The 23,744-nt window shown below is 43.4% G+C and overlaps 1 protein-coding gene and 1 long non-coding RNA gene across 5 annotated transcripts in view; both read right to left on the reverse strand.

Annotated features, from left to right (window-relative positions):
* Positions 1-23,744, reverse strand: part of BLM (BLM RecQ like helicase) — a 130,875-nt gene that overhangs the window by 33,121 nt on the left and 74,010 nt on the right. For all 4 annotated transcript variants that reach the window (XM_029574859.1, XM_029574861.1, XM_029574858.1 and 1 more), the window contains exons 17-20: positions 22,515-22,710; positions 16,161-16,351; positions 5,961-6,096; positions 5,383-5,582 (exon numbers count right to left, since the gene is read on the reverse strand). In XM_029574859.1, coding sequence (XP_029430719.1) covers positions 5,383-5,582; positions 5,961-6,096; positions 16,161-16,351; positions 22,515-22,710 — 723 coding nt within the window. The remainder of the gene's footprint in view (positions 1-5,382; positions 5,583-5,960; positions 6,097-16,160; positions 16,352-22,514; positions 22,711-23,744) is intronic.
* On the reverse strand, positions 8,077-9,174 carry LOC115074900. Its single transcript, XR_003852365.1, has 3 exons — positions 8,705-9,174; positions 8,520-8,620; positions 8,077-8,426 (listed from the first exon to the last, which is right to left on the reverse strand). It is a non-coding gene; the product is annotated as an uncharacterized LOC115074900 (long non-coding RNA).

Consider the following 23,744-nt stretch of genomic DNA (forward strand, 5'->3'; position numbering starts at 1 on the left):
ACAGTTTGTTTCCTATGACTGAAAAACTTGCACAATTTTGCATTCCTGTAGGTCACCATTGGATCTATCAGAAGGGAGTTCCCACCTTCTATCAACTCAAAGGCTGCCAAGAGCAATGACCAATCTTCGGGATCAACTACACTGCAGCTGATTAAATCTGCCTGAACATTCTCTACCCAAGTTACATGTAAGGCCAATATCATCTTCAGATTTTTTTCTACCCATTGAATCAACAAATCAATTTCTTCTGACACACTCTTAGCTCCCCCTTGATTATTCACACAGGCTACTGCCATGGCATTATCAGATATTACTTCAACAACTCGACCCTGGAGGATAGATATGAAATTCAGCAGTACTAGATGAATTGCCCTGATTTCCAGATGATTGATGGACCACTTCACCTCCCCCCTTTAACCACAGACCCTGACCAACTTGACCCAAAAAATGAGTCCCCGTCAAAAAGACTAGCATCCGTCACCAGTAGCACCCAGGCTGGAAGCTTGAGATCTACCCCAATTACTAAATTTCTGGACTTCATCCACTATTCCAAACTTGCCCATATTGGATCCAGCATTGGCAACCTCCTGTAGTAATCCTAGATTGAGGATGCCACCAAGGACAACAGAGCTCTCTGGAAACACCTTATGTGCACCCTTACCCAAGGAACCACATTTAACCCAGCTGCCGTGGAGCCCAGAAGCTGCAGATAATCCTATACTATCGGATTCCTGACTAACATCAAGGAAGAAACCTGCTGCTGCAGCCTTTATTTAACAAAGTTCTTGACTGCCTATCAAAAATTCTAGGTGGTGTACAAAATACATTCATAAAATCACTAAACAGGATATAACAAAAAACTAATTATACAAACCAACATATGATCGGATAGAACAATAAAACCATAAAATCCAATAAATAAATGGCATTATTCAACATAAAACCTAACCCTGACCTATTTCATGTCGAACAGACCTCCCAGACACACCAAAATTTGCAGGATATTAAACTGCTTTTGGAAAAGTTTACCATCCATATTAATTTCTCCAACAACTCCACCACCCTTCTGGTGGTTGTAATGCTCTCTTGCTCGGATTTCATTCTTATGAGTCAATTGTCCAGATAGGGAAGAGTCTCTCCTTCCTCAGAGCTTGTCATGTTGCCACTGGTCCGTGAAATCCCCACTCCGTTTCCAGGGTCCAGTCCCTGAAAGAGCTTTCCTGGCCACTTGAAAACTCAATTAGAAGTTATATGTAACTTTCCTTTACAAATCCCCAGGCGGGGTTTGAACTCTCCCAGTCTGGTTGGAAGGTCAATGCCCTCCCCACTGAGCTAGTGGGTGAGCCAACAGCTGTCCTCAGCCAGTCCACCTTTCAATCTTTGCCTCTGCTTTTTTTTTTTTTTTGTCTTAGAGTAACATACTTGCAGAGATTCCAGATGCTTTTATAAAGTCCAAACGTATGGCCCAAGGGACTAACTGCCACCTCCCACTGTATCTCTGGGATATTTAGCTTACCCCCAATAGATACAACCACCCGCTGGCAGTCTCTCAAAACAATATCTTTTTAGGTAGGTACATCCGGATAGTTAACGTCTTTATCTACCGGCTCACCTTCCTGGAAGTCCCGCCAGCTGTCCGTCTTCCATCTAAGCCGAAGCACCAAAGTTCCAGTCCTTTAGAGTAGCTGGTAGCATGTTCCTTCTCCTTCAGTCCCCGGCAGGAGACTGAAACTGCTGGGTTAGGGAGTCTCTTTTATATTTTGTAAACTCCTCCTCCTCTGCTAGCTGATTGGCTCAGGAAGTTCCACCCTCACTTTGATCCTCCCCCTGAAGCCAAGGATTGGTCTCTATAGCTCCACCCTTAACTTCCCACACCTGTGGTTCCTCTGTCTTTGTAACATCCAGGGGAAGGAACCAGGGGACATCCCTAGCTTGGTGTTGCTGTGTTTTTCTTCCCTCCTTCTCTTGGATCTTTGGTTCCGGGGGTTTTAACTGACCTCTCGGGTTTGGGACATAGACCCCGTCACACACCTCCCCCCGTTTTCCAGGAGTCTTGCCTTCAGGCAAGACTCCTACTACTTCTCTAGACAGGAAGTCAGCGTTCAAATGGTCTTTCCCAGCTTTATGTACCACGGAAAAATCAAAGGTTTGTAAGGCCAAATACCACCACATAAGTCGTGCATTTGTGTTCCTCATAACATTCAGCCACTTGAGCGGAGCATGATCTGTGACCAGCATGAAATGCCGACCCAATAAATAATACTGTAAAGTGTCCATCGCCCATTTTACGGACAAACACTCTTTTTCTATTGTGGCATAATTTTGTTCGGCTTTAGATAATTTCCGACTAAGGTACATTACCATCCATTCCCTCCCCTTGACTTAAAACAGCTCCTATCCCCATCCCTGAAGCATCCGTTTGTAATACAAAAGGGGCTGAAAAATTCACTTTTCTGAGTACTGGTTGCTGACACAGGGCAGTTTTTAGGTCATGAAAGGCTGTTTCTTGTTCCCTTTCCCACACTACATTGTTGGGACAATTCTTTTTTAACCGCTCAGTCAATGAATTAGCTAGTGCTGCAAAGTTAGGGATACATCTGCGATAATATCCCACTAAACCTAAAAGTGCTCTAAGCTGTTTTTTTTTGTTTTTGGTGCTGGACAATTTAACACCGCTTCTGCCTTGGAGGGTACTGGCTTCACTTGCCCATTCCCTACTAAGTGCCCTAGGTACTGTACCTCAGCCTTAGCAAGAACGCATTTTTTTGGATTGGCGGTCAGCCCCACCTGTCTCAATGCTCTACAAAAACAGCATTCAAATGTAACATGTGATTACCCCAATCCTGCGAGAAAATCACCACATCGTCTAGATAAGCTGTGACGTATGCCTGATGGGGTTCCAGAACCTGATTAATAATTCGTTGGAATGTAGCAGGGGCCCCATGGAGTCCAAACGGGAGAACTTTGAATTGGTACAGGCCCTTGGGAGTTACAAATGCAGTTTTTCTCCTGGACTCCTGGTCTAACGGTATTTGCCAATACCCCTTAGTGAGATCCAAGGTAGACAGATATTTTGCATTCCCCAACTGTTCTTGAATCTCATCTATTCTGGGCACTGGATACGCAAACTGCGATTCAGCGTTAACTTGTCTAAAGTCAATACAAAATCGTGTCGACCTGTCTTGCTTTGGGACCAACACTATGGGACTAGCCCACTGCTATGAGATTTTTTATAACCCCCAATTTTAACATTTCTTCTACCTCTTGGTTCACCACCTCCCGTTTGGCTTCTGATAGATGATAGGGTTTTTGTCTGACTACTTTCTCAGGTTCCGTAATAATCTTATGATAGCCTATTCGTGTTCTCCCAGGGTATGCTGAATATACATCTTCAAATCGGTGCAAGAATGTCTTGGTACTGCTGAGGGGTTAACCCTTCTCCTACTTGAACTTCTCCTTGTGTCCTACACTCCCGAACATTAGGGCCCAACTCTTCAGCATCTGGTATACTTTCTGCCATTAACGTTTCCCGTTCCAACCATGGTCTCAATAAGTTCACATGGTATACTTGGGTCTTTCTTCCCCCCAATGCCACCTTATATGTCATATCTCCTATCCTCCTTCTTACTGTATAAGGACCTCTCCACTTGGTCATTAATTTATTAGCGGAGGATGGGAGTAGTACTAGTACCTTCTCATTTTCACGAAAGACCCTAAGTCTAGCATCTTTGTCATAGTACTCCTTCTGTTGGTTTGGGCCTGCTTTAGGTTCTCTCTAGCCACACTAGCTATTGTCCTCATTTTTTGACACAATGTTGTACATAATCTACAACAGACATGGCTTGGTGCCCTATTCCAGCCCAAGTCTCCTGCACCACTGTCAACACATTCCTGGGTTGTCTCCCATACATCAGTTCAAAAGGTGAAAACCCCAAAGATGTCTGTGGAACCTTCTCTGACTGCAAATAACAGAAGAGGGATTAACATATCTCAATCCTTCATTAAAACTTTTTTTTTAACATGGTCTTCAAGGTTTGGTTAAATCGCTCTACCAATCCATCTGTTTGGGGGTGGTAGGCAGCCGTTTTTAAGTGGTGCATGCCTAACATCTGCCACAACTCCTTCATCAAGTTACTTGTAAAATTAGTTCCCCTATCTGTCAATACTTCTCTGGGGAATCCCACCATGCAGAACAAGTGTACCAGTTCCCTCGCAATTACTCGTGCTGTGGGCGTCTTTAAGGGTACTGTCCAGGGAAATCGAGTCGCATAATCTAAAGTTACCAGAATGTATTGATTTCTCCTTGGGGTACAGTCTAATGGACCTACAATATCCATCGCTATTCTGTCTAGTGGTTGATCCACTATTGGTAGTGGAATCAAGGGCCCTTTCGGTGGCATTCGCTGAGGGACCATTTGACATTGTGGGCAGGATCGACAGAAATTCCTAACACTCTGATATACCCCGGCCAAAAGAAGGGAGGGAAGCACAAAGAATGTGAGAGGGTCCTGGTCACTTGGGCCAGACTTCCAGTGACAATGACAAAAGCGAAACATTGGAAGAATTCAAGCACATATGGGATGGACATAAAGAGTCCTTAGTACCAATGGGAGAGAGAAGATGACACTGACAATACTTGAAAAACAAACCCGAATGAAACAAAGAATGCAAAAAAAAAAAAAAAAAATTCCACTCCAAACATTTACACAGTTATAATAAGTTAAAAATCAGATTACTAAACTTTAAAGAATGACCATCATACAGTAAGTATGCCGCTGGACTGCATCATCTGGATGACTCATATCCAGCTGGACACCACAGAGTATAATCATCGGACATTGGGTCACGTCATAGCACTCATGATACTATATAAATGTTTTAATTTTTAATATGCACATAAAACTGTTTGTAGTATTTGTTACTTTCTTGATGCTCAATATATATAGCACTTAACTTGGCAATCACTGCTGAATAAATTGACAACAGAGGACGAAGCTGGTCCAACATAACTCTGGATTGCAGGATGTTCTTTAACGCAGTCCAGTGTCAATGAGTAATATTAAATGATCAATTTTTTTTTTTTAGTTTAAGACCTGTGACAGCAAAGTAGGCAAATACAAATAGCCCTTATCTACTGACTTCTTCCAAATTTTTGTTTCAAAAGGGCTCCCTCCTTTTAAATATTCTTTTAAACAATGTGGACAAGTATTAGTGACCACGCGACCAAGCTACAGCCACATGTCACCAGCAGCAGAGTAGAAGAACATAGTATCAGGAAATCCTGCTGTTTCTTTCCCAACTCTAAATATCCCTTTGAACTAGAAAAGTGGGATATAAGTATAAAGTGAGATGATATTTTGAGAATTATGCTGTGTTTATTACCTGTAAGTATCCATTTAAAACTGCTTGCGACTTCTCTCCTAGAGATACGTATGCCACAGCTTGATCATTGGAAGTGATGTACAGTTCTTCATCCAAAATCCGGTCCAGTACCAGCTTCCGAAATAATCTCTCAGCATTGTGCCGAGAATATGCAGCTCCCTTCCCAAATATACCAGTTTGAATCTTTGCACTCTTACTCCCTTTGCAGAGAAATAATAGCTACACATTACTGATCGCAGTATATAGATAGTCAATGTGTATCGAATATACCCACTACAAAATGTGGCAAACATCCTTATATGTTACAATCCTCCCCAAATCACACGCAAAGGAAATACATGACCATACTACATGCTCCCTCTCCACATATCACATGCAAAAAAATTATACAACCCTCCCCAAAAACTTACATGAATGAAGGAAATACATACTATATGTCCCAAAAAATCACATGCACTGAAGGAAATACATATCCATGCTATACACCGACGACTCCTCCTGTTACACGCACTTACCGACACTGCTCTCGCATGCTCCACTGCTCCAGGAACAGCACCACCTCACCCCATTGGACTCACCTAGAAAAATGTCCACCATCATGTTGAGGGTGAACCTGCCTCTGAATTTTGCTTTCCCTCCAAGCGTAGTACAATGTTCTCGGACAAAGCGCACAATGTCTTTCACTTCTTCGGTCACATTATAGGACTTGTAATTCTAAAAGACAAGACAGACAAGGTCCATAGGCTATACACTTGCCTTCTCTTAGGACTATATCATTTCTAAATGAGAAGCCAACAGAATAGAAACTGGCGGGATGGTACATACACTAGCTCAAAGAAGGCTTTCACAACCATTTGCTTGTGACGCACTTCTGTGGAAGTCACTGGGAATTCTAGCTGCTTAATAACCCTCCTAAAACTATCAGGGGCTTTTAGAGCCAATGGTGTGTGCTCCTGTATACAAGCCAGTGTTTGGCTAAGGGACATTACTAGTTACCTGATACTTTCTTTTCCTCTAGGACAGGCAGGTTAGTCCACACAAGTGGGTTATGCACTCCAGCCAGCAGATGGAGACAGAGATCACTGACTCGCCGATGTCACTCTCATATAGCACAGCACAGGCATCAGCCTGCCAGTATTCTTGGAAAAGTCAACTATGGACAACTGTACACCACTCATACTTTAACTTCAATACTATACAATTCCTCCCCCAACCAGTTAAATCTTTTTTTTTCCCCACTTCCGGTGAGGAAAGGCACTGGACTCAGCAGAGAAGGAAGTGTAACAAAATATAACAGGCAAAGGTGGCAGACACTTACCAGGCCCCTCAGCAAATGGAGATCTGTATCGACATACCATCTCTGACATGGCTTTGCACAGGACAAAGAACAATACCGTAGAGCACATTATAGCATAATAGAGTACAGTACGTCCCAGCAGCCCAGGGTGACAGTGTGGACTGGAAAGGAAATGATCAGGTAAGTAGTAATTTCAACTTCCTCTGCATTCAGGCAGCCCAGTTCACACAAGTGGGATGTATAAAAGCTATTTCCTTGTTGAGAGAGAGGCTGCCTGAACTCCCTGTAATAGCACTCAGGCAAAAGAAGCATCTTCCCAAACTTCACGTTGAAGAAGGTATGCAACAAAGACAACGTCGTCGCTCTACATGTCTCTGATGGAGACAACAACTGTAACTCCACCCAAGATACTGCCTGTGCTCTGGTTGAATGAGTCTTAATTTGTTTGGGCAGCAGCTTATCCACATCTACATAGGCCGCTGCAGCAATCTCCTTAATCCACCATGCCACTGTAGCACGAGAAGCTGTTACTCCCTTCTTTACTCCCCCATGAAGCACAAAGAGCCAAGCCTCCTCCAAAAAGGTTTGGTTATCTTAAGGTAGTGCAACAGATGTCTCCTCACATCCACGGGGCGCAACCTCCGAAATTCACCCTCATTCACCGCTCTGTCTAGCGATGGTAATGACAATGACAGATTCAAATGAAAGTCAGATACAACCTTCGGCAAAAAATACGGTACCATCCTAATTTGCATCCTGTCTGGCGTAATCATCAAAAAGGGCTCCTGATAAGAGAGCTTGCAATTCTGGGATCTGCCTTGCTGAGCATATAGCGACTAAAACACTGTCTTTAAGGTTAATAACTGCAAGGAAAGCTGCCAGAGAGCACAGAATATAGGACCTGTCAAAAAAGATCTACACCAGAATAAGATCCCAAAGTGACACAGATATTTGCAATGGCAGTTGAATATGCTTAACACCCTTCAGAAATCTGGACACATTCAGATGCAGAGAGGCTTTCCCTGCACTTGACTTCTATTACAGGCCAAGACTGCCACTTGCATCTTTAGTGTACTAAGGCACAACCCCTTACACAAAACTTCCTGCAGAAATTCCAGAATTAAGAGAATTACAGCTTTAGCAGGGACACACTCACTCCAAACACCAATGCTCAAAAGTTCTTCAGACCCGCACATATGCCAACAATGTAGAAAAGTTTTGAGCTCACAATATAGGGCCCACCACTGCTAGGGAATAATCCTCCTTCAACAGTCTAGCCCTCTCAAGAGCCAAACCATAAGACAAAACTGATCAGGATTCTCGTGGAGCACCAGCCCCTGTCTCAGAATGTCTCTCCGAAATAGAAGCTATATTACGTCACAGAGAGACAACATACATAATATAATTTATTATTTATTTAGAAAACACAAGGTATTCACCTATCTAAACATTTTAAAATCTAAACTTACACATTCAACCACCATTCACACACCAACATAAAAATTCTGTGTTACACAAACAATTCTGAATTACAATTAACCAATACACATCGTTATTATAATTTTAAGACAAAGATTTATTTTATATTGCTTGACTTATTTTATCCATGTCCTGTCCATATCCTGTCCAACAAAGGATCTCCTTGTTTCGCCTTCCAATCAGGCTTCCTCAGGGACTTGGTCTCAAAAAAGCCGATTGATTTTCTCCCAATATTTCTGTCTTGAGACCTCTTATGTTTATATCCTTACTAAACAACCAAAAACGACATACAAAAACTTTATCATTTTCTTCAAAAAGTTGATAAATCAACCAGTAACCCTTATATTAACCCACAGCTTACCTCTCAGAAAATAGAAATCTCCACACAATTTTTATTCTACCTTCAATATAAGTCAGGGTTATTTCCAAACGGACACCTCTTCCAGAATCAACTTTTGATCACTACAATAAAATAGCCAAGACATTATATAAACCTTACCCCAGAAAACTATCCCAAACTTTTACCCCGTATCCCAATTTACTCACATAACTCAATAATGAAAAACGTTATAACCAAGCATCAACACTGGTTCCAAGCCTCCAATAGTGTTCCTCCGATAATTCATAAGCCTTAATTCATTATGGAACCTTGCGTGTGCCTCATTGTATCTATTAAAAACCAACAATAAAACATTCTTTATCACATATCCTTTAAATACAAACTTACCATTTACTTTATAGCACTCCTGACCACAATCGATTCACCTACGCCATACTTACGTGTGACCTAACGTAACATTCTACGCCGGAAATGAAGTAACGATGTTGAATACCTGAAGCTTTATATACTCTCCTTCAAACAATTCATTTCTCCACCCCTTCAATTAATTCTCATTTAGAAAAATGCATGCCATTCAATGGCATCATTTAAACCCAATGGTATAACAGTACGCCAATTAAAAATGAAACGTTGTTCCATTCTTCTCAAAGCTCCGGACAAATCCCCACCATACTTTAATGTAACTTTATTAATCACAAAAAATCGGATCTCATCAACAGAATGATTTTTTAGCACCCAATGTTCTACCAGAGGGGCATGTTCTCGGCGCGTCCTAATGCGACTGCGATGCTCAATAATTCTTAAACGTATTGGACGCGCCGTTTGACCCACATAGATCAACCCACATGGGCAAAGTATGGCGTATACTACACCGCTGGAATTACAATCAAATCTCCCCGGAATCTTGTACGAACGCTTTAAATGGGAATGTTCAAAAACCTTGCACACCATTGCAAAAGAGCAAACCGAACAAGCCTCGCATCTAAATTGCCCACAACTGTCATCAGGGTCCCTCGGGTCATTATAGTTTCTTAATTGATCACGTAATGACTGGCGCTTTTTCATTGCGAAAATTGGTGTCTCTCTAAATTGGGAACTATTGGACAAAATATGCCAATGTTTTAAGATGGCTTGTTTTATACCACCAGATTTTACAGAATAAGGAATGGTGCAAACTGGTCGAGTCAATTTTTCTTTGACATTTGGAATCAATAGATTGTCCCTGTTTGAATATAATGCCCGCTTGTAGGCCTTTTTTACTACAGATTTACTATACCCCCTAGATACAAATCGTTCAGATAATTGATAAGCTTGTGCCTTAAACTCTGCTGTCGTACTGCACAGGCGCCTATAACGAAGGAACTGTCCCGTTGGAATATTATTTTTAAGCATCCTTGGATGAAAACTCCCATAATGCAATAAAGTATTACGATCTGTAGATTTTCTATGTACACTGGTTACCAACCTGTGTTCATAAACCGATACTTTCATATCCAAAAATACTGTAAATCCTGTATTTTGAGTCACAGTAAAAATCAAATTTGGATCGCTGGAGTTCATCATATCCAAAAAGCTTTCCAAGTCACCCTTATTGCCACTCCAGATAAAAAATAAATCGTCGATGAACCGTTTCCAATAAACGATATTATGATATAAAGGTGAACTATAAATAAAAGTTTCCTCAAAATTTGCCACATAAAGGCAAGCTGTACTAGGGGCTAATGGAGACCCCATAGGGATACCACTGACTTGTAAAAAATAATCAGTTTTGTAACTGAATATATTTCTAGTGAGTGCTATTTCTGCAATGGTAACCAAAAAATTCAACCTACGTTTGGGCAAATTCATCTTTATAAGTTCACCTTTAATAATATCAAGTGCCGACTGTTGTGGAATGCTGGTGTACAACGAGGTTATATCCGCAGTCACCAATAACCAATCCGGTTCTATATGGTGTAATACTGTCAATGAATTAATGAAATCTGTAGAATCCTTTATATATGACCGGATGGACAATACACTAGGTTGTAATACGTAATCTAACAATTTAGCAATCGGTTCTAATACAGTCCCAATTCCAGCCACTATAGGACGACCAGGTGGATTAACAAGGGTCTTATGAATTTTTGGGAGTATGTAAAAATGAGCTGTAACTGGAAAAGATACTGTTAAATAACGAAATTCTTTTTCAGTAATGATCTTTTCTTTCAATGCAACTTCCAAGGTCTCATTGATATATTGATGTAATGAATCGGTGGGATCATTAGCCAACTTCTTATACGATTTCTCGTCTGCCAACAGTCTATAAACTTCATGATCATAGTCCCCAATGTTCATAAGGACTATTCCACCACCCTTATCAGCGGCTACAATTTTTACAGTAGGATCACTTCTTAACAGTGCACCATCGATCAGACGTTGAACATCTGCGTACCATGGCCTTCACTGCCAGTCCATGGCCATAATAAGGACCAATCCCGGGAGATGGGTGATCTTCTGCAGCAACCTGCCGATCATGGGCCACTAGGGATATACATATAAGACCTGGCCTCGTGGCCAACTTTAGTCAAGAATATTGAGTCCAAATGGGGGATATGATAGAGGTCTGCAAAATCATGAAAGGGACTTGATTGGGTAAATGTGAAACGGTTATTTACTCTTTCAGATAATACAAGGACTAGAGGGTACTCCATGAAGTTAGCAAGTAGCACATTTAAAATGAAATGGAGAACATTCTCTCTCACTCAACATAAAATTAAGATCTGGAATTCATTGCCAGAGGATGTGGTTAAGGTAGCTAGTGTAGCTGGGTTTGGATAAGTTCCTGAAGGATTAATCAAATAGGGAATAGCCACTGCTTGTTGCCAGCATTAGTATCATGGAATCTATTTAATGTTTGGGTACTTGCCAGGTACTTGTGACTTAGACTGGCCACTGCTGGAGACAGGATACTGGGCTTGATGGACCCTTGGTCTGACCCAGTATGGCATATCTTATGTTCTTAAGACATAATCCGACTCTCCACTGCCTACTTGGATATGATCAACCAATTGCCCAGATACGATGGATCAGGCTGCTGGACTATGAATCAGGATGCCTTCCTTGAGGAGCGCAGCCACCACCATCATCATTACCTTGGAGAAGGGTCCTGGGAGCTGTGGCCAATCTGAACAGCAATGCCTGAAAGAGGTAATGACAGCAGAGTATCGCAAAATGCAAAAACCACTGGATGGGAATATGGAGTTAAGCTTCCATCAAATCCAGGGATGGAAGCTTTTGTACTGCCATGTTCAGTGACCACAGTTTCTATCCTGAAGTGAGAGATCATTAAAAACCTGTTGACCTCTTTCAAATCCAAAATGAGAAGAAAGGAACCATCCTTTTTGAGAACCACAAAATATATAGAATAATGACCCACTCCTTCTTGGTCTTTTGAAAAAGGTACCACAGCTCTTAACACGATCAGCCACTGCAGAGTGACACACACCACATCCCTAATGTCAGAGTTGCACAGTGAAACCATAAAAACGTCTGTAACGGTTGAGTAACATCTAGGGCAAAGCCGTCCTTGATCACATCTAGAACCCACTGATCGTAAGTGATATGGATCCATTTCTGATAAAATTGCAAAGAGCATCCGCTTATCTCAATACCAGAGGATAGACCCCCAAAACTTCATTGGGAGGAATGAGAGGCCTTATCCTTTACAGACTTATTTGACTGAAAGGACTGAGACCAGCCAAAGGAACAAGATCCTGACTTCCCAGCCCCCTGCTCAACCAAAATCATCAGGAGACACAAAAGCATAATTAGAGAAGAATGACTGCGAAGCTGGTTTCTTGTCTACTGGCAACCAAGGGATCTTGGAATCACCCCATCTATTTGACATCTTTTCCAACTCCTCCCCGAACAAAAGGCGACTCTTAAAGGGCAACTTAATTAAATTCAACTTAGAGATGGTATCAGCCAACCAATTGTGCAGCCAGAGCAAACGTCTAGCTGCTACCACCAAGGCCATCCCCGAACAGCCGTGTGTGTCATATCATAGCCCGAATCTGCTAAGGCGGCGGCTCCTAGCTCCCAGGAAGGCATATCGCCATCTGTGCCCTCTGGATCCTCCTGAGTCAATCACAACCCTGCACGCACCAGAATGAAACAACATGCGGCAATCTGCAAATTCATGACGATAGCTTCCATAGGCTTGTTTCAGAATAATCTCGATTCGCAGGTCCTGAGTATTCATTAACGTCGCTCCATCTTCCACTGGAATGGTGGTCCTCTTAGTCACGGAACACACCAGTGCTACCTCTGCAGCCTCCAATTGAGGCCCCCCTGCACCTTCTTTGCAAAGATAGAGCCCGTGTCCTTATTTGATGGCTTACACCAAAAAGACTGGGATCTTCCAAAAGGATGCAACTTCTGATTCACTACACCTCTGTAAGGGTGAAAACGACTAGAATCGATGGAGCGGCCTCTCACCCCAAAAGAATGCAACGTTGCTTTCTTGTCCTCCGATAATCACAGAATATTGGATTCACCTCATCTGTTTACCACTTTCCTCAATTCATTCCCGAACAAGCAAGAACCCTTAAAGGATAACCTTGTCAATTCAACTTACAAATCGTATCTGCAGACACAGCAGGCGTCTTGCCGCCAACACGGAAGCTATACATCTAGCTACTGTACGCACCAAGTCACAGCCAACATCTGCTAAAAAAAAATGCAGCTCCTGGCTCCATCGCCAGCTATCAGCTCCCACTCCTTGAGCCTCCTGAGAGATGCAATAAATAAGAACATAAGAAATCACCATACTGGGTCAGGCCAAGAGTCCATGAAGCCCAGCATCCTGTTTCCAACAGAGGCCAATCCAGGCCATAAGAACCTGGCAAGTACCCAAACACTAAGAAGATCCCATGCTACTGATGCCAGTAGTAGCAGAGGCCATTCCCTAAGTCAACTTGATTAATAGCAGTTAATGAACTTCTCCTCCAAGAACTTATCCAAACCTTTTTTAAACCCAGCTACACTAACTGCACTAACCACATCCTCTAGCAACAAATTCCAGTGTTTTATTGTGCGTTGAGTGAAAAATAATTCTCTCAAATTAATTTTAAATGTGCTACTTGCTAACTTCATGGAGTGCCTCAAGTCCATCTATTATCCGAAAGTGTAAATAACCAATTTACATCTACCCGTTCAAGACCTCTCATGATTTTAAAGACCCTATCATATCCCCACTCAGCCATCTCATCTCCAATCTGAAAATCCCTAATCTCTTTAGCCTTTCCTCATAGGGGAGCTGTTCAATCCCCTTTATCATTTTGGTCGCCCTTCTCTGTACCTTCTCCAGTGCAACTATATCTTTGAGATGCAGTGACCAGAACTCTCCACAGTACTCAAAATGCGGTCTCACCATGGAGCGATACAGAGGCATTATGATATTTTCCATTTTATTCACCATTCCCTTCCGAATAATTCTAACATTCTGTTTACTTTTTTGACTGCTGCAGCACACTGAGCTGACGATTTCAAAGTATTATCCACTGATGCCTAGATCTTTTTCCTGGGTGGTAGCTCCTAATATGGAACCCAACATCGTGTAATTATAGCATGGGTTATTTTTCCCTATATGCATCACCTTGCACTTATCCACATTAAATTTCATCTGTCATTTGGATGCCCAATCTTCCAGTCTCACAAGGTCTTCCTGCAATTTATCACAATCTGCTTGCGATTTAACTACTCTGAACAATTTTGTATCATCTGCAAATTTGATAACCTCACTCGTATTCCTTTCCAGATCATTTATAGATATATTGAAAAGCACTGGTTCAAGTACAGATCCCTGAGGCACTCCACTGTTTACCTTTTTCCACTGAGAAAATTGACCATTTAATCCTACTCTCTGTTTCCAGTCTTTAACCAGTTTGTAATCCACGAAAGGACATCGCCTCCTATCCCATGACTTTTTAGTTTTCGTAGAAGCCTCTCATGAGGGACTTTGTCAAACACCTTCTGTAAATCCAAATACGCTACATCTACCGGTTCACCTTTATCCACGTTTATTAACCTTCAAAAAAATGAAGATTTGTGAGGCAAGACTTCCCTTGCTTAAATCCATGTTGACTGTATTCCATTAAATCATGTCTTTCTATATGCTCTGTGATTTTGATCCTTATAATAGTTTCCACTATTTTTCCCGGCACTGAAGTCAGGCTCACTGGTCTATAGTTTCCCGGATCACCTCTGAGCCCTTTTTAAATATTGGGGTTACACTAGCCACCCTCAAGTCTTCAAGTACAATGGATGATTTTAATGATAGGTTACAAATTTTAACTAATAGATTTGAAATTTTATTTCTAAGTTCCTTCTCTCCACTGCGGTCGCTACCTGCAGGCACTCAACCCAATTCACCACTTCCTAATTGTTCTCTAATTTTTTATTTTTTTTTAAAGGAGCCTCAGCGGTTTTACCCTACATCAAAAGAAAGGTAATACTTTCCTGCTCCTGACCATCAGAGAGAAATCCTTCGGGGGGGGGGGGGGGGAGAGAGAGAGAGAGAGGACCTCTGGCTATCAGGTCCCGACAAGATTTGGTCAGAGCTAGTCCAGGGATTATCAACTCCCCGCTTGCCTGGATCCACCTGAGGGATGATCCATAAAGCTACCTAACACCTCAGGAACCCTCCAATTGATCATGTCCTCTGAATTCTAATCTCCTTTTCTTTTCCTTCTTTATTTTTTCACTCAGACTGCAGATATGTAACTCTACCAACTGCTGGAGACAGAGAAATACTGAGGGACTAGAGGTGGCAGTCCCTCAATATTTCTCTGCAGGTGCCTCAAAATATTTGTTTTCTGCCTCCAGCTGCTGATAGGGATGCAAAACCCACTTGTCTGAAATGATCTGGGGTATGAACAGGAATCACAGTATTTGGAGGACTTTCAGTGCTAGTTCTTAATATCTTACAGCAATAGGTATACAAGATTAAGGAGCCCTATATCTCAGTAATCAGGCAAGCAGTGTCCCTATATCTTGGCCATTACAGCAGGAGCTATGGTCTGTCGCTCTCCTCTTCCCTATAGTCAAGCCATGACAGTGAAACAAGGAGCAAAGGTAGATCAGGGGACGTGAAAACACACCCAAAGATTACATTTTTAAGTGTTAAACACCTTATGGCCAGGTCATGCCCATCCATCTGTACCCTCCATGTATGCTAGGTGTGCTGCTTTACACTCCCATGCCTGTAGGGCAACTATGCTAGTTTTGCAAATTTGGTTTATTCTCCTTCCTGGTACTACCACTGCTAGCATACCGCTCGAAAGTCTTATCAGTAAAGCACAGCGTTACTTTACTGGATCCTCTCTTCTTGTCAAATCTCTGCCTGTACTTTGCACCTGCTTTGGGTACATTTCTAAAGGGAAACCGTCACAATCTGCAAGTTTTCAAGCCTCGCAGGTACAGTTTCAAAATTGCCCTCAAAGTGGTTAAGATAAATTTTAAAAAAAAAGTAAAATGATTGCAAAATAGAGCTGAGTCATCACAGTGAATGCTTGGCAATGGCCACGTCCGGTGACTCTCTCCCTTCAATCTCCATAATGACTAGTGTCTGCCGTAGCAGCAGAATACTTGAGAGAGGTATTTCTGGAGGCCATGCATTACCTGCTTTCTGCAGCAGTTGTCACATGCCACATCAGGATGCTCCTTACAAAACATAGGATTGAAGTCATTTTCACCGAAGTAAACCAGCAGTTGCACCCGGCGGCACTCCACCACATTCTCGCAGTAATACACCATGTTGTACAGGTTGTTTAAATGCGTCTGTTTTGTCTGAAAGGTCCCATCTCTTTCCACTGAAAAGAGAAAAGAAAATTGCTTACTAGCAGTAATTGTTCTCCAATAACAGCACTTTACTACTCCCACAGATCCATCGTGTGACCTGAGCGTTAGAATTGGAGGACTTTTCCAGAGCCTGCTAGGAAAGCTGTTGAGCATGCATGGGGATTTCTCTTGCTCTGCAGACCTGCTTATCTTCAGTTGTGTGCATAACTCAAATACATATTATTGCATTCAGGAAATGGGAGAGCTGTGTAGTTGATTATATTGCTGTTCTCAAAAAAATAATTAGCCACAGTTAAGCAATTACTTTTTCCCCGATGACAAACAAATACGTTGCAACCATTTTTGATAAGCCTGTTTAACCTGCTTAAAACCTTACAACCGTTTTCCTTCATTTGGCATTAAACGAATGGCTTTGGCAAATCTGATTTTCATCTTTCCTGTATTTGGATTTGATTTTGTGTTTGTTCTCACACCTGTTGACCATCTTGGAATAATCTGATGTACATGGTATTACAAAAGGTTAATCCAAGTTTTGAAACTGTGTTTAAATCTTTTGACGTCGTCATAAACCGCAGTTGCTTACTTTTAACAGGTGTTCTCCTAGGACAGCAGGATGTTAGTCCTCACATATGGGTGACATCATCGGATGGAGCTCGGCATGGAAAACTTCTGTCAAAGTTTCTAGAAGCTTTGACCTGCACACTGACCATGCCACCATCTGCGCATCCACGTAGGATTCCCCCTTCAGTCTCGTATCAGAGATGATAAAAAATACGAGTGAAAAAATAAAACAAAATGCAGGAGAAATCAACTCCGCAGGGAGGCGGGCGGGATTCCTGAGGACTAACATCCTGCTGTCCTAGAAGAACACCTGTTACAGGTAAGCAACTGTGCTTTCTCCTAGGACAAGCAGGATGGTAGTCCTCAGATGAGGGTGAACACCAAGCTCTAGGCAGTCTTCGTGAATGGGAGAGACCAACAGATGATGAACAAGGTGCCAATGGGCACAACACAACTGTGGCTCTGCTGGTTGTCAAGAGGCTGCCTGGCATCAGTCAAGGGCACTAGGCTGGAAGAGATGGGTTCAGGTGTGGAAAAGATTGCGCAGGATGGACTCACCAAATGCACTGTCCTGTCACCCATCTTTGTCCAAGCAGTAGTAAGCCACAAATGTGTGACGGGAACTCTATGTTGTGGCTTGACAAATTTCGACAATGGGGACTGCCCGCAGATGAGCCTCTGACGTCGCTATGGCCTGCACAGATCGAGCTTTGATGTGGCCAGTCAGCTGAAGGCCCGCCTGCACATAGCAGAAGGCGATACAATCTGCTAGCCAGTTGGATAAAGTCTGCTTACCCACCGCCATGCCCAGCCTATTGGGATCAAAGGACACAAAGAGCTGAGTGGACTGTGCCTGGCTGTGCAATCTAAGTAGAAAGCTGAAGCCCTCTTGCAGTCCAGAGTACGAAGAGCCCGTTCCCCTGGGTGAAGATGAGCCCTGGGAAAGAAGGTGGGCAGAAAAATGGACTGATTGATGTAAAAATCAGTCACTACCTTAGGCAGGAATTTCGGGTGCGTACCCAAGACCACACGATCATGGGAAAAAACGTGTGTATAGCGGCTAAATAACCAAGGCCTGAAGCTCACTGACTATGAGCCGAAGAAATTGCTGCTAGGAAAATGACTTTCCAGGTAAGGAACTTCGGATCGCAGGAACGCAGTGGCTCGAAGGGAGGACATATGAGCCATGCCAAGACAACGTTTAGATCCCAGGACACAGTAGGGAACCGAAGAGAGAGCTTCAACAAAGTAAGCCTCCATAAAGCGATTAATATGGATCAACAGAACAAGGGATAAAATAGCTGAAAATAATAGAATAAACTATTTTTATATGGAGCCAAGGCTAATCCTGGCTCAGGATCTTAGAGCATACTGGATAACTGAGGGTTAAGGTGCGAAGGTGCATCAGTATTAATGATCAACTATAGAGATGGAAAGCTAGTCATAAAGGTAGTCTCTTAGGTGGTATGAAAAGCTTGTTCAAACAGCCAAGTTTTTAGTCTCTTTTCAAAGGTATTTGGGCATAGTTCCAGCCGGAGTTCCGGTGGTAGAGAGTTCCATTGTGCGGGGCCAGCTGAAGACAGAGCTCGTTTTCCTACGGAGGTTTTGATGGATGGGGCAAAGAGAGTGTTTCTGTATGCTGCTCTTACTGGTCTGGAGGGAATATGTAGTTGAAAGGGAATGTTGAGCTCGAGTGGAATGAGCTTGTGAATGGCTTTATGTATGATTGTTAGTACTTTGTACTTGATTCTAAACTTAATTGGGAGCCAATGTAGGTTCCTCAAGATTGGGGTGATATGGTGTCTTTTGTTGGTCTTGGTCAGGATCCTAGCTGAGGCGTTTTGGAGCATTTGTAAAGGTTTAATGGAGTTGTTTGGGAGGCCGAGCAGAAATGAATTGCAATAGTCAATTTTTGAGAAAATGATTGCTTGTAGAACTGAACGGTAGTCTTTGAAGTGGAGGAGAGGTCTCAGCCATTTTAAGACTTGTAATTTAAAGAAGCCATCCTTGGTGGTGTTGTTGATAAATCTTTTTAGGTTTAGTTCATTGTCCATAATGACTCCAAGGTTTCTGACTTGAGAAGAAAAGGGTGTTTGACTGGTGGGGTGCGTATTTGGCATTGCCTGGTTGCATTCTTGTGAAATGAAGAGTATTTCGGTTTTATTGGAGTTAAGGACTAAGTTAAGGCTTGAGAGGAGGTTATTGATGGATAGAAGGCAGTTGTTCCAGAATTCTAAAGTTTTTTGTAGAGATTCTATAACCTGGATGAATATCTGCACATTGTCTGCATATATGTAGTGAGATAATTTTAGTTTGGAGAGGAGCTGGCAGAGTGGTAGGAGATAAATATTGAAGAGGGTAGGGTTGGTTTTCTGTTCAGGCATACTTCTCATTGTGCATGAAAAAAAACAAAAACTCAATGGCCTAGGCGCTCACTACTTAGCTGACCAATAACACCTGCAACGCAGGGGCCTAGGAGCGAATGCTGCCCTAGCTGCCAACCCCTGTCCCCAGAATGCCGCTTGCTTCCACTCTCCACTGACTCACTGTAGGTGTGTGTGTGGTGGGGGGTTAACACTGAGGGGGGAGAAAAGACCGAGCTGGGAATGGAAGCACAATTGGGCCAGGCAAAGAGGCTCAACTGAGGAAGGGACCTGTCTGGTGTCACTTCAGAAGCTCAACCTCTTTTTTTTCCCCCCCCCCTCCCAAACACAAGCAATCCCCACTAGGGAGATGCATGGCCACCATCTGTTACAGATGGAGAACACAGGGAGGTTGATTTCGGGGCAGGGATATAGGTCAATGATATCTGCAAGTCAGTTTACTCCATCTCATGTTAGGAGTGCATAACACACCGGTGTGCACGGAGCTGCCTGAGTGCAGAGGAAACCAATATGAGTGAGAATAAAAGGGTGAAAAATAAGAAAACCTAATAAAGTTTTTCATAGTACCAAAGAGGCATAACAGACTCAAAAACCGCTGAGGCGTAAAAACTGCAGCAGTGGTCCCACAGAACATCATCCTTAAATGACAGATGAAACCAAAACTGCAGAAAGCAGAGTTGCTTTCCTATAACAGGTGTTCTCCTAGGGCGCTTGACCGAACCATAATCAGTTAGACGGCATATAGCGCCCGCGGACACCAACCTCCCAGTGGCCCAAAGGAACCGATGACCACCAGCACCATCGACTGTTCCCCTTAGCTCACTTTTTCGTCCAAGGGCGTTGATGCTGCAAGCTCGATGGCCTTGCAAGTACTAAGGTTGACGAGAGCCTTGCTAGCACCCATTAACACCGATGGTGTATGCATTCCGATGGGGCCTCCAATGCAGAGTTCACCGGCAGCCATAGTTCAATAGCCATAGCCTGTGAAGGCAGCTCAGAGCTCCTCAGTGCTCCTCATGGTATCGATGGCACTGCGACACTGAGGGTAGTGCGACCTCGAGGACATCAATTTGCGCTGCTACTCCACCACCTCAATGCTGAAGCCAGTGCAGCGAGACTCCACTTCCATCGATGCTGATGGCACAGAGGGCTTCTACGGCATCGTGGGTGGTCACGCACCTCAATGACATCAAGGGTGTCCCTGCATCTTCGGTGGCATCAAGGGTGACCATGGCTTGATGACAAACTTGGTTCCCGACGCTAGATGTTGGTGTGTTCCACCACCTCGAGGCCCAAGGCATCAATGACTCTGGTGCATCGAGCCCTTATAGTATCAAGGGCGGTCACACACCTCAATGACATTGAGGGCTTCCCGGCAATCTCGATGGCATCAAGGGTGACCATGGTGCTCCATGGCAATCCCAGTCCATGACACGGTCCCGACATCAATGTGTCAAATTAACAGTGTGCTGTTCACAGATGTGCATGGGCAACCGTTACTGGGCAAGGCAGCGAGGTGCGGCAGCACTAGCCCAGGCTCCTGCTCAACCTCTCTCCCAAGGAGACTGCACTGCCAAGACTGGCAAGCAGGAGGGGAGGCTATGTCATCCAGGGCTCCCACCCGTGGAGACTAGTTTCTTGGAATGTGGAGAGGATGAGCTCTCCACCCCCCTCCAGGAACAACATGTTCCTTGATGCCTCCGCCTGAATCCATCGATGCTGATCGATCGGTGAAGTGACTTGGAACTCCAGCCTGGGTAGAACTCAGGCGAGTCCCCAGGTCAGCGGTCTAAATGGATCACAGTCAGACTAAAGTCAGTCCTTTCAGCACCAGGGGAAAAAAACAGACAGAGCAAGGGAAAGACACAGATACAAAACTGCAAACGGTTTCTCTTCTTTCTTTCTTTCTTTTTTTTTTTTTTTTTTTTTTTAAATAACAGACTCTGCCAGGCACCCCATGCTGCTGACAGACAGTTGGAAAGAAGAGGAAAAAGAGAAGAAATAAAACTACAGGAAAGAAAATAGCTGGAACTCCAGAAAAAAATCACTTACGAGGATTGTGAGAAGAGAGCAAAGTTGAATACCATGAGTACACAGCTTCCATGACCACACTGAGGGACTCTGCCTAGGGCACAGGGTGATGACTACAGCTGCACATGCTCAGTGGGGCATGTTTGAGAGTTCTAGAATCTTTGACATCAAAGCTCCGTGCCGACTCCATCCAATGATGTCACCCATGTGTGAGGACTGACATCCTGCATGTCCTAGGAGAACAACAGGTCCAGCGGTACTCAGTAAACCCTCAACACACAGTCAGGCCGATTCTGTACAGTGCGCTCGGCCGTGCACGTTGTTTAACGTGTTTGGCCGCGTGTTTTCGACGTGCGTCGATTACCGCTTATACTGTAATGGGTTTAGCACGTCAAAAACACACGGCCAAACCCCCTGGAAACTAACAGCGCTCATCACATGCAAATAAATGCACGTTGATGAGGCTATTAGTTAGTCACCCGGGATTCTGAAAGTAAAATGTGCAGCCAATCCCCACATTTTATGCTCATAAATTAACACCTACCTTTATGAGCAGCCTAAAAACGTGTACAGAAAAGTCGAAAATACTGCTTTTTTTGTACACCCTCCGACTTAATATCCTAGCGATACTAAGTTGGAGGAACCAGAAATGTAAAAAAAAAATTTTTTTTTAAATTAAAAAATTGTATTTTAAAACTATGCCGGCCGGACCAGTTAGGAGAACGGACGCTCAATTTTACCAGCGTCTGTTTTCCTAACGGATAGCTATCAGCGGGTTGGGAAAACCGCTGAGAGAGCCACCTTTTCTGGGCCAAGGAGGTGCTAGGGTGCGTAATCGTCCCTAGCACCTCCTTTTAGCGTGACCCCTCATTTAAATATAGGATTGCGCCCAGCAGAGGTGGCTGGGCACGCGTTGGGAGAGCGGGCACGCAACAAGGAGCACCCGTTCTCCCGCAGTCTTTACTAAATCGGCCTGAATGTAAGTTAAATTACTCTTCTGTGTGGCACATTGTATCTGCTCATCATGCCCTGATTTCTGGGTATCCCACCCATTTGCTCCTTCGGTGGATTGCTCCTTACCCTGTCCCTTGCTCAGCCTGTGCCTCATTCCTTTATACCACTAATGCCATGTTCTCAGTGTCCCATTATCTAAGTTGCCTACATTCAGTGTCTTGTCCACTCGTTACTGTGCACTTACTTTGTATGAGTCTTCGTAACCTGGTGACATCACTGTAAGTGTAGAAGAGAAGGCAATGAGACATTTCGCCATCTCTCCCTGCTCTGCCCGATTCCTGGTAATATCCCTCCATGGACTTTGGCAGAGAAGCGTGGATAACATAACGCACGTCAGGTTTATCTATACCCATACCAAAAGCGATTGTGGCACAGATGACCTAGTAGAGATCCAGAAATGCAAAAAAAAAAAAAAAAAAAAAGACTTATCACATGATGAGAATATGACCTGCATATATTACCCACACATTCCAGTTCCACAGTTAACACTACCTGCCACCCTATGATCTCAGTGTGAATAAGTAGCCTCCAATCCAGCAAAGTCACTCAGTGAGAAGCAGGAGATAGAGTGCAGATCAAACATAACATGTATATGCACATCATGCACTGCATCTGAAGGGCAGGGAAGCAATGGGACGAGACAGGCTCTCCTAGAACAGATTTCACTGGTGGTGACTTTCCATACACAAAAGGGCAGAAGTGGTTGAACAAATTCCTCCTTATTTATGTATACAATGGTGGTCAACAGTGTAAACTAGGGGGTGCTCCCCCACCAGCACTCATGTAACAGGCAGATAAGCCTTAACACACTCGCATGTCTTTCATTATCATTTATTTATCAAGGCTCCTGAACACAGACAGTATTTTTACTACAAGTGAACAGTGCATGCTGCTCTGATGTCTGAAACGAGAGAGATTAGTGTTCGTAATCTTAAAGAGGCCAATTTCAAACTGATGTGTGTTGTCAAAATCATTTTACCCACTTAAACTGGCTGTCTGAAAATGACTCTCTCTTAATGCAGGGAAAAGATCCGCAGTGCAGTGCATAGCAACAGTCAGAAGATCAAAAGAAATGCAATGTTGGATCTATCAAACTCAGCATCTGATTTCTGACAGTGGCCATTCCAGGTTGCAAATACCTGGCAGATCCCACTCCCAGGGACAGCAATAGCTTTCTTTAATTCATCTTATGGAGTTTTGCCCCAGGAACTTGGCCAAACCGCAAGACAAAACCGACCTGGATTGTCATTCAGTAATGGACCCTGAAGCAATAGATCCATCCAGAAGGGCAGTCAGAGGACTGCCCACCAGAAATCTCTCATAAGAACCTGCCATACTGGGTCAGACCAAGGGTCCATCAAGCCCAGCATCCTGTTTCCAACAGTGGCCAATCCAGGCCATAAGAACCTGGCAA

Source organism: Rhinatrema bivittatum, chromosome 13 (genome assembly GCF_901001135.1).
Source record: "Rhinatrema bivittatum chromosome 13, aRhiBiv1.1, whole genome shotgun sequence".
In the NCBI taxonomy this organism is placed as follows: Eukaryota; Metazoa; Chordata; class Amphibia; order Gymnophiona; family Rhinatrematidae; genus Rhinatrema; species Rhinatrema bivittatum.